Raw genomic sequence first — 11021 nt, forward strand, 5'->3', positions numbered from 1 at the left:
CCAGCGGTGGCTCTGGCACATCGCTCCTTGTTCCATAGGAGGGATCCCAGCCTGTCTTGGAGGGGTCCCGGCCCATCTCAGAGGGATGCTGGCCCATCCGGGGTACTTTGGGGTGCGGGGGGAGCCAGGCGTGTGGCACGAGACCCCGTATCGAGCTCCAGGGCTCCTGTGCTGTCCCCGGAGGGGCATGCGGGGAAAGGAGATGCTGCTTTGGTGACACAGAGCAGCAGGTGACCGGGAGGGGTTTCGTCCCGTGGAACATTGCTGGGGTGGCGAGCGAGCCCACACGCCGACCCCCGTCAGCGGCAACCTCACCCCTCGCCTCTTGTTTGCCGTGATGTTTTACATTTCTTTCCATCTCCGGCGCGGCCAAGCGGCCCTGTTCAGTTTTTCCATCGGCTGGCGTCGAAAGGCGCTTTGAAGAGGCGCTGGGTGAGGATCAAAAGGCTTTTTTTTTTTTTTTTTGCTTTTTTTTTTTTTTTTTTCTGTGTGTAAGGGGTGGGTGTGACGGGGCCGCTCGCCGGCCTCCCCCTCCGTTTTGGCTTTCCTTTTCCGGTGGCGGCGGCGGGACGGGACGGGATGGGACGGGACGGCAGCACCGTGCCCCTTCCCTTGTAGGGCCGGGGCAGGGAGGGGGGATGCCGAAGGGAAGGAAGAGTTTTCTGATGCTGTGGGAATGTGAGCTCGCAAACTCTGTAAACAGCTGGTGACTCACTGCATAACTATGGCACCAACTGCCTGCGGCCCGCTCTCTGCAGGGAGGGGGCTGCCGGCCCTTTCCTTTACGCACTGGCAGCGTCTCCGCTCTCCTCGGCTCTCCGGGATGAGGAGCTTTTTCCTTCCTCTTCCTCCATGGTAGCACCTACGTCTGCACCCTCCGGCTTGGAGGTAGGGGTGGGCGGCGGATGGGGGGGGGTCTCGAGAGCCTCCCGCCTGCGGTCAGCCCCGCTGCAAAAACACGCAGCGTGGGCAGCGGGAGGTCAGGCTCGTCCCCGTCCCTCCGAGGGGACGGCACGGGACTGGGATGTGTCGTCCCCCCCCCGCCGCCCAGTCTGTTCCGGCGAGGAGGCAGCCTGGGGTGGGGTTGGGTGCTGGAGGAGGAGGAGGAGGAGGAGGAGGGAAGGACGCGGTGATGCTCTAGAAAACGCAGCGCACACCAGTTGCTGTAAGTGGTCCATTCATCACGGAGCATCTTGGCTTGTGCGCTGTGTGGCTGTCCTTGTCCCTCCTCCAGACATGGAGAGCTGTGCTGTCTCGGGCTTAAAAATAGAGGAGGCACCTAAATACGCTCCCTAATATCTAGGATACTATCTCACAGCTTTGCACTTACGGGATTATTTTATTTTCCACCCCCTCCCCCTACCACCACCACCGTGCTCTTCGTCTTGATTTTTACGTAAGTCGTGTGACGATGAGGCGTCTCGACTGATCAAATTCAAGTGACAGCAGCGCGGGCTGAGCCAGCACCTTCACCCACACGGCCCCCGCTGGTCCCCGCACCCCACCTTTACACCCCTCCCCAACCCCCCCGCATCCCGCCGCCCCCCGGTTGCAGATATGAATGAGTTTGTTTACTCTCCGACGACCTCGTGATGTCTTTGCACAGACATGACCTGAAGTCATTATTGCTTTTGGGCTTCTCTGTTTCCATGGCGACTGTCTCCGGGTTGGCTACTTTCCCAAGGTCACCATGGCAACTATCAGAAGGGAATCATGCTTGGGATGCTTTGGCTGGATTTTTCATGAATGATTAGGATGTGTGACACGATGCAGACGTGGAAATGGGGAGGGTTTGGGCTGGGCTGGAGGGTGGGGGGAGAGAAGGGAGGGCGAGGACTCCCTCCATCCAGGCTGGGCTCTCTGCGGTGCCGCTGGCTGTGACCAGCCCTGGAAGCCGCCCTGCTTCGGGGAGGGGGACACACACACACACACACACACACACACACACACCAGCACCTCGCACCCTCCCCGTTTGGGGGAGCGACAGGCAGAGGCTGTGATGGTGGCACGGCTGCTGTCGCCTCTCCGGCGGTAGGTACCCGACGGACCACCCTGCTGCCATCGCCGCGGGGTGAGGAAGGGGTTTCGGGTGGAGATGTGGGCAAAGGTGGGTTTTCTGCCGGGCCCCGACTGCAGGGGTGTAGCCGCCGGTGGAGGTGAGCGTGAAGGGCAGCGTCTTGCCAGGGGATGGTCTCTGTCGGTCAGACACGAGAAATATGGGGCAGGTCAGCTCTGGCAGCCCCCGGGGCCGAGAGGATGGGGCAGCAAGAGTCTTGGTGCCTTGGGAGAGGCAAACTCCTGCCTTGCTTTGTTATTGGGGGGGGGGGGGGGGGGCTTTTGTTTCTCTTGTTTTCTGGGTTTTCTGGTAGCGTCTCCTTTGGGTGGGGACGGCTCTGAAAGCAGGTTACGAACCAGGCGGCTTCTTTCTGGGTTGCTGATTCAATTTGGAGCCGGGTTAATAATAAGCAAAATAAGAATGAAGGGAGTTGTTGTCTTGTGGCTTCCCGGTGCCTTTTATGAGCGGAGGTAACTCTTCATTCAGTCTTTAATAGGTCGTTCCGAGCGTCTGGGATTCCTCCGGAGGGGGGTGAGCGAGCGACTGGGCCTGGGAGGCCGCGCTCTGCGCTCCCCGTGAGAGGGGACGGCATATTGCAGGGCGGTGGATGGTGATTAGCCCAACTGCTAATTACAGATGGGAGCTGGTGGCCTTTCCCCCCTCCCTGCCCCCGTCCTCCCGGCTTCATCTCGGTGTTCGTTAATAGCAAAACATGAGGTCTTCAGCGTTAAAACGCAAGGCGCTTGTCAACACAAGTTTCTCTTTCTTGTATCTGGATTGGGGTAAACTGGTCTCTGAATCCACCCCGGGGTTTTTTTTCTTTTGGGGTTATTTCTTTTAATGGTGGTTGAGTTGGGGGTTTGGGCCGTGTGTTGGGTATCGTCTTCTTACCTTCATCTCTGAGATGGCTCTAACCTGAAAATCTTGTTTTGTTTTGCCAGTTGCAATTTCTGAGCGGTTTTGTCCGGAAGACTGTGCTCAGGTTATGACGACTAATCCCAAACCGAACAAGGCATTAAAGGTAGGGAAGAAGGGAAGGACGGGGCGATGCTGGGGGGCAGGGGGAGGCTGTCGCAGACCCGTGCGGCGTCGGTCGTACGTGACTGCTCTTTTTCATTCCCAGAGACTTGTACAAATGGGTATCTATACGATTTCCCACTATCTACAGGAAGGGTTAGGGATGAAGAATACCGGCAATACCCAAAAAGAAGTCTAAAGTCTCTGGGATGGGGTTGGAGGGTGGTGTGTCCCAGTTGCTATCTAAGAGACTTTTGACGACAGCAGGTATTGGCAGCATCCTGAAACCAGCTCTCCCAGGCCTGTCGATGATGTACTTCTCTCAGGACTGGGAGGCACTGGGGAAAGGAGGTGTTGAGCTGGTGCCTCTCAGATCCGTGAGACTGTGAACGCCTCGGACACACCGGCTTGGTGATGGTCTGCCCATGGGTTGTGCACACATTGCCTTTCCAGTGTCCTAGCTCTTCATTCCAGGTGTCCCACAGTCTCTGAAGAGACGAAAGGATGATGGCTTAAAGGTTCTGCCCTGGATCTTGAAGGCCTTTTCCAACCTGAATGATTGTATGGTTCTGAAAATAATTGTGGGAACAAAGCTGCCTGAGAAAAAGGCACAAAGCCTTGGTGTCTCTCTCGTGTAACTTCAGAGTCTGGCCTGTGCACCAGGGAAACAAAATTGGGCTGTGCTCCTCGAAGCCAAGCAGGGTGGGTTTAGTTCACTGCTGGGATGAGCAGTCTTCAGTGAAAAGCCACAAAATGCTGAATTAAACGCTGCGTACAAGTGGCTGTTCTGCTTTTGAGGTGCTGCGCTGGTGTCCCAGCATAAAGCTGGGAAAAGGTGTCACCTTCAGCATGCAGTAGGAATTCCGCGTCCTGCCGAAGGAATGCAAAGAGCTTCGGTCTGCTTTGCTTTACATTTATCTCCTTAAAAATCTTACGTTTTGGTTCATGCTGGGTGAGGAAGACTCTCTGCTCTCTCTGACTTCAGAGGGTTACCCAAACCCAGAGGACAGCAGCGCTCGGATCTCTGCTATATTTTTCCCCGGTGTTTTAGTGGAGCGTGTGCCCTCTGCACTGCTTTTGGGGTGTTTTCCAGCATCGTGATGCTGAGGGGTGGCCCTTTTCTTTCCTTTGTCCCCACCATCCCTCTGCATAAGGGTTGCTGCTACCCCTGTGCTGTTGGTATTTGCAGGTAAAGGAGGAGTCGGGAGAAAATCTTATTGTTTGGTTCACGCTGGGTGAACCAACCCCTCCCAGACCAACAGTTGGACTGGGACCTACCAGTGAGGAAGACTCACTGCTCTCTCTGACTTAAGAGGGTTACCCAAACCCAGAAGACAGCAGTGCTCGGATCTCTGCTATGTTTTTCCCTGGTGTTTTAGTGGAGCGTGTGCCCTCCGCACTGCTTTTGGGGTGTTTTCCAGCGTCACGGTGCTGAGGGGTGGCCCATCTCTGCTCTGTCCCCGCCGTCCCTCCACGTAAGGGTTACTGCTACCCCTGTGCTGTTGGTGTTTGCAGGTAAAGGAGGAGTCGGGAGAGAATGCCCCAGTGCTGAGTGATGATGAACTCGTGTCAATGTCCGTACGGGAGCTGAACCAGCACCTGAGGGGTCTCACCAAAGAGGAGGTCATCCGTCTGAAGCAGCGGAGGCGCACGCTGAAGAACCGGGGCTACGCTGCCAGCTGCCGCATCAAGCGGGTGACTCAGAAAGAGGAGCTGGAGAGGCAGCGGGTCGAGCTGCAGCAGGAGGTGGAGAAGCTGGCCAGAGAAAACAGCAGCATGAAGCTAGAGCTGGACGCCTTGCGCTCCAAGTACGAAGCACTCCAGACCTTTGCTCGTACTGTGGCGCGAGGGCCCATCACCCCCACCAAAGTTGCCACCACCAGTGTCATCACCATCGTGAAATCGGCCGAAATCTCGTCCAGTTCTGTGCCATTCTCAGCAGCCTCCTAGTGCCCTCGGTGTGCGTGGGGGGAACTAGCAGCCTTTCGGAGGGGAGGGGGATAAGGCTCTTTATGCGTTGTTCCGGAGTCCTTGGTCACGTCAAGAATTGGCATTTTAACGATTCTCTTCCAAAAGTGCAAAAAATAGGGGGAAAAAAAAAAAGAAAAGAAAAGAAAAGATAAAAAACCAACCAAACCCCAAACCTACAAAGGGAACTTAACTGGCTGCTTCTGTCTGGACTCGGGGGCTCCATCGACCTCTCGTGCCCGGGATTTGAGCTCTGTACGCAGTACCAATCGCAAGATCTGCTTCCTCCTTCCCCCCTGCCTCCCCGAACCCCTCCCAGCCGTGGGCAGCTTTCCCGCTGGGAGAAGACAACCTGAGGAGCCTCCGGAGTCTTCGTGAATGATGCTCAAGAGCCGGGAAACAGATGGACCGTAGAAGTCATCATGTGAGATGAATGTATGGGGAAAAAAAAACAGAAAAGAGTTTCCTTAGTGGCATCCTACTCCCTGGAAGAAGGGTCTTCCCTGCCTTCCCCGCTTCCATCTGATATTCCGAGGGCAGGGATACAGGCTTTTTGGATTAGATTTCATCCTGCTGTGAGTGGATGGGAGCGGGAGGACGATGGAGACTTAATGCTTGGGTCTGACCACACCCGTTAGGAATAACCTTTTGTTTTCAATCCATGCTGTTAAAATATGGAAAAATATATATTTTACATATTTTAATATGCCCCATTACCTGTGTGGCCTATAAAAACTACATTGCAGCCTCCTTTATTCCAAGCCCAAGTTTCCCGATAGCTCCTTCCCTAAGGTGTGCCTGTGAATTGGGTATATTTATGCAGTTTTATTTCTTCCAAATGATCCGTGGTCTTGAAGTAGCGGCTTTATTTTTATTTTTTTTTTAATTATTTTATTTTTTTTTTGGTGGATTCCCTGAAGCTTAAGGGAAGGAGGTGCAGTAAACGCTGTGAAGAGCTGTGTGTTGGAGGGGAGATGAGGATGAGGATGAGGAGGAGGGAAAATGCTGCGAGTGTTACCAGGTGGAGGCAGAACTGGCCGCGAGAAGGTGGGACGGTTCTGCTGGGATCAGCGCTACGAGAAAGGGGTTTGTGCAGAGTTATTTGGGGAAAGATGTTTTTGAAGCACTGAAGAGTAACGAGAGGGCGAGAGCGTTCCGACGGGAGGGGAGAAGCTACAGAGCCTCCCCTTTGACAAAAGCATGGGTAGGGTTAGCAGTGAACCATCCCAGCTGGAGAGCTGGGCTCACCAGTCTTTGATGACCAGAGAAGGGCTACGGGGAGGTCGGATGGGAGCTGGAGGAGGCTTTTCCTCCCCATCGCCCGTCAGGCGCTGAAGTTGGGATCCAAAGAGTGCAGTGAACAACCCTCGGCGTTCAGGCAACCTGTGTGAATGTCACCCCGAACCTTGGATGCTTTCTCTTGGGGATGGGTGAACAATCCCAATGGGCAGGATGGAAAATTGGGGTGCGGGGGTGTGTATAGGGGACGGAAAAAAAATTGGGATAGCGAAGTCGTTCTTATGGCTCTGAGCAAGGGTTTGAGAGAGGGATTTCTGGCGATGGGCAGGAGGTGGGAAGCCGAAAGGAGAGGGATCCTGCTGTCGCGCAGCAGCGCTGAAAAGACGAATGGTTCCAGGTCACTGTAAAAAAAAAAAAACCACAAAAAACTCAAAAAAAACCCCAAAAAAACCAAAACAAAAAAAAAAAAAAGAAAAAAAAATAGCTATGTTGGTGTTTGTGTGTTTTGTTGTTGGTTTTTTTTTTTTTTTTTTTGTTGTTCTCTTTTTGAAGTAGGAAAGAAAAGGGACTGTGAGTTTTGCAGGGCAGGTCAGAGACTTGTGGAATGGCCGGTGCCTGCTGTCACGCAGGTGAGAAGAGCGTGAGATTGCTGAGGTTTAAGATGAGGGGAAGAGCTTAGAGGCTGTTTGGGCTCCAGAACAGAAGGCAGAGATCGCGGAGAATTCACGAGTGTTTTGAACTGAAAGAGAATTGATCAAGTGCCACCGTTGTTGCGAAGGGGACAGTGAACTGGCATCTGACACCCAGTATCAGTTGTTGTTTGAGGTTTTGTCTTGCCGTGAGGGGCAGTGAGTTTGTAGAAATTTAGCGAAGCCCTACTTGTCTTTGGAAGAAGTCGTTAGCTTGCCTTTTTCTTTTTTTTTTTCCTTTTTTTTTTTTTTTTTTTTTTTTTCACCTTGTCATCGGAGTCTCTGGATTTCCCAGGAGGGTTCCTTTGTGAAATAGGTTAATGAAAAGAGAAACCTCAGACTTGGTTCTCGTTCAGTCCTCGACATCGACATCCGTGACCTTACTGAGCCAGAAAGGGTGTAAGTGAAACGCTTCCCGGAGGCTCGTTCCCCCCCTGCCGGATCCCGCACCTTACGGAGGGGAGCAGGGAGTTTCCTTCAAGTGATTTTTCTCTTTTTTTTTTTTTTTTTTTTTTTTTTTCATTCCCAACCCGTAGAGTTGGGATGACACTTAGCGTTACCTCATTTCTCCTCCACTCCTTCCCCATCTCCAAGGGGCAGATCGATGTCCTGTGTATCAGTACCAGTTATTGACTCCCACAGCAGAAGCTGAGGAAGAGAAAGATGTTACTGTCATTTCCCGGTCCTCTCATGTTCTCCAGCTCACAAACATTGGAAACTTTCCCAGACCTTACAGGTGCCTCCGAAAACAGGCAAAATGGAGACTCCTGGCACTGTTGGGGCTTTAAATGAAAACTTTTAACGAAAAAGGCCAGTTGACTTGAAAATGCCCAAATGCTTCCAGTCTTTAAAACAGCTCCAGAGCTCCATAACATTCCTGGCTAGACAGGGACACCCTCTGGCTGCCCTTGACCCCCCCCAGCCCCGCCGGGGAAAAAAACCAGACCGGTTGCACCGAGGGGGACGGAGGTCGAACTTTGTTCCGTGGGGTCTTCTTGCTGTTGGAATGAGTTGAGAAACATATCTTTACGTGGCACTTCCCTTGCGGCCAAGTATTTCTATATATATATATATATTTTTATTTTTATTTTTTTTTTTTCCAGTTCTTGGAAGGGTGCCAAAGGCTTGTCCAAGTGATTGCTTAGTTTAGTGCTGGTAGGCACTTAAATTTCTGGTCACTCGATAAAAGAACAAGAGGCCTGGGTGTTGTTAAAGCTGTTGATACCATAGCCATGGTAGGTAATCCATATTGGATATCCATAAGGACCACGTGGAAATATTTAAAGAGAGAGAAATATATATATAAATATATAATTATATACATTTTATCGTACAGATTTTTCGTAAAAAAAAAAAAAAAAATAATAATTTTTTTTCCAAGTTTGATACTGTAAATCTTTATTAAAAGAAATTGCCAGTCCAGGGCTCCCTGGGTGGTGACCTGGAGGGGAATGAAATGTCCTGGCTAAACTTCCACAGAGGGATCAGAATCGCAAGGTAACGTGGAGGGAGGAATGACCCGAAAGCTGTTGAACCGCGTTGGAGACCCAGCTCCTCCACCCTGGAGGGCCCTCCAGCTTGGGGTTGTCGCATTGCATTCCTCTGGGGTTCGGTTCTGTTGGGTTTTTTTGTTTTGTTTTGTTTATTTTTTTGATTTTTTTTTTTTTTTACTTTTTTTTTGTTTTTTTTTTCCGTCCTGCCCTTGCCAGCCTGACACCCGGGGGGCGAGCACCGCGCGGGGAGCCGGCTGCTGCCCACAGCATCCCCGCGGCCGTTCCTCTCCCTCCTCTCGCCGCTGCTGTAGTTCGGATGCTGGGGCTCCCCCTTCTCTCCCCCTTCTCTCCCCCTCTTAATTTGTATGTCACCCCCCCATCCCAGCCCCGCTGAGGAGCTGGGGGGGGGGCTCTGGATTTGAGTGCCAGGATCCTCTCCCCGGGGTCTGGCCTTGCTTTGGTCGCTCCCCATCCGCAGCGTGTGAGGTGGGAACCGCGGGGCTGGACAGGAGGCAGGAGAAAAAGGGGGAAAAGCATCAGGGTAGGGACATGGCGGGGGGACATCTCTGTTGTTGTAGACCCGTTTGCTGTGCTCTCTGTTGGGAGTGGGGAACCTTTCCCTCCAGGGCAGCTCCAGACCCCTTTGAAGCCAGCGTCTCTGCTCTTGCCCAGCTCCACGGCTGCCGGAGGAGACCGGGGTGACACCGCGGCCCCGGGGAGGGGACGAGCTGTGGCAGGGCCGGGCGCGATGCCACAGGAGTCAGGCCACCGGACGGCTCAGACCCGGGGAGGAGGAGGAGAAGGTGGCATTTTTAATTTTTATTTTTTTTTTTTTTTTCTCTCTCGAATCATTTAAACTTCATTGTCATGATTGTTTTTATTTAAAAAAAAAAAAAAAAAAGAAACAAAACAAAAATGAAAAACTTTTGTAATGTGGATTTGTTTTCCTTCGTCTGTATTTCAGTCTGCTGGGGTGTTTCCGTAGATGGTGGATACTTGCTTTCATTTTTTTTAATGATAGAAGTCTTCTGTTTTAAGTTGTTTGTTTTTTTTTTTTTATCACCAGCTCATTCTATCCTCTGTGGTTACTCAGTAATTTCATTTCAATATTTATTTTTGTGCTGCTTTTTTATTATAAAATAAATTATTGATATACCAAGCGATGTGGATTCCTGTTTGTAAGGCGAATAGCCCTGTGTATGTGTCCATTACTTTCTCTTGACAGCCACAACGTAATTTATTGCTGTAAATTTAGCTGCAGTGACTGGTTTTTTTGTACCTTTCCAATAAAGCATTTTCTGGTTTCAGACTTGCCCTGGTCTATGGTCAGCATTTTGGAGCTTGAATTGATCTCCAGTGGAGCCTTTTCCGGGGTTGTGGTGCCCGTCGGCGGTGCCGTGCCGGTGAGCCATGGGGTTTTTGGGGGACAAGGCTGGGTGAGGGCGAAGCGTGGAGCCTTCTTGGGCTTTCACGAGCATCTGAGCCATCTCCCAGCCTTGCTGTGGTGCTTCCACGCTCTGTTTGGAACACGCGCAAGGGATAAATAGCTCTAATCCAAGCTGTTTGTCGGGTAGATTCCATGCTTGGACCATGTCTATCTCTTCTCCCACCCCAGGATGTGCCTTTGTGTGTCATCGGTGGGTGTTTCTGGTAGCACAGATGCCACCCTGGGCTTGGAGCCCCCGTGCTGGGGTCACGGTGCTGGGGACACCCGCTCCCCTCTCCTTTGGGCTGGGAAGTATCCCCTTCACCACTTTCCCTATGTGACAGCTTGTGAATAAACTGCTTTTACCCCTTACCTCAATATTTCATCTTTCTGGTTTTCCCCCGTTTGGGCTTTGAAGAGGTGGGACCTTATGCCCGTGAGCTCCTAGGGGCCACGTTGGCTTGAATCCCCTATTCCAGGTGGTCCATTTTCTGAAGGAGGAGAACGCTTGGCTTGAGCTGGGCTGAGGCAATAGGGTGGAGGCGGCTGGGTGCGTTGGCCCACGTTGGAATTAGAGGTAGGATTATATACGGTCAAAGCAGAGCGAAGCAGGGCTGAAAAGGCTTTGTGTGTCAGCAGGTAATGGATGGTCATTAGGTGCCAGAGGTGGGGCCAGGCAGGCTTGGTGGAGCAGGGACGTGGGTGAAGCCCTGGGGGGCGGTTGCAGGTGCTGGGCTGAGTGAGAAAAATCACCCTCGTCTGCTTCAGCTCCTGCCTGGAGAGACGGCAGGGAGGAGCTGGTGGTGATGGAGAGGGAGGTGGGCCAGTCGTGTCCATCGGAGGGATGGAGGAGCATTGGTTCAGGAGGAAAAGGGCATCAGGAATGGTCCAGCAATGAAAGGAAACTCGACCTTCCCCATGCTTAGGGGAGGAGAAAGTCTGGAGCTGGGGGGAGAAGGGTTTCAGTGAAGAGGGCTGCAGAAAGTCTTGCCCCAGGGACTCGCCCGTGGGTGCTGACACCCTAAAAACAAGTCTCTCTGGATGCTGCGAGGGAGCAGACGTGTGGTTCTGCTGCAGTGCTCGTGGCCACCATCCTTCCCCTCTGCTCATAGGGACTGTGGTCATCTCCAGCT

At 52.4% G+C, this 11021-nt stretch overlaps 1 protein-coding gene across 2 annotated transcripts; it reads left to right on the forward strand.

Annotated features, from left to right (window-relative positions):
* The first annotated feature begins 554 nt into the window (after window positions 1–554).
* MAFK (MAF bZIP transcription factor K) lies at window positions 555–6685 on the forward strand. 2 transcript variants are annotated; one of them, XM_074158351.1, is made up of 3 exons: window positions 555–888; window positions 2998–3077; window positions 4589–6685. In XM_074158351.1, exons 2-3 carry the CDS (start codon window positions 3042–3044, stop codon window positions 5021–5023), a joined length of 471 nt encoding a protein of 156 aa, XP_074014452.1. In that variant the 5' UTR covers window positions 555–888; window positions 2998–3041; the 3' UTR covers window positions 5024–6685. The 2 variants fall into 2 exon arrangements, with proteins under 2 accessions (XP_074014452.1, XP_074014453.1); XM_074158352.1 differs by lacking the exon at window positions 555–888 and adding an exon at window positions 1812–2031.
* The last annotated feature ends 4336 nt before the right edge of the window (window positions 6686–11021 follow it).

Source organism: Numenius arquata, chromosome 14 (assembly GCF_964106895.1).
Source record: "Numenius arquata chromosome 14, bNumArq3.hap1.1, whole genome shotgun sequence".
In the NCBI taxonomy this organism is placed as follows: domain Eukaryota; kingdom Metazoa; phylum Chordata; class Aves; order Charadriiformes; family Scolopacidae; genus Numenius; species Numenius arquata.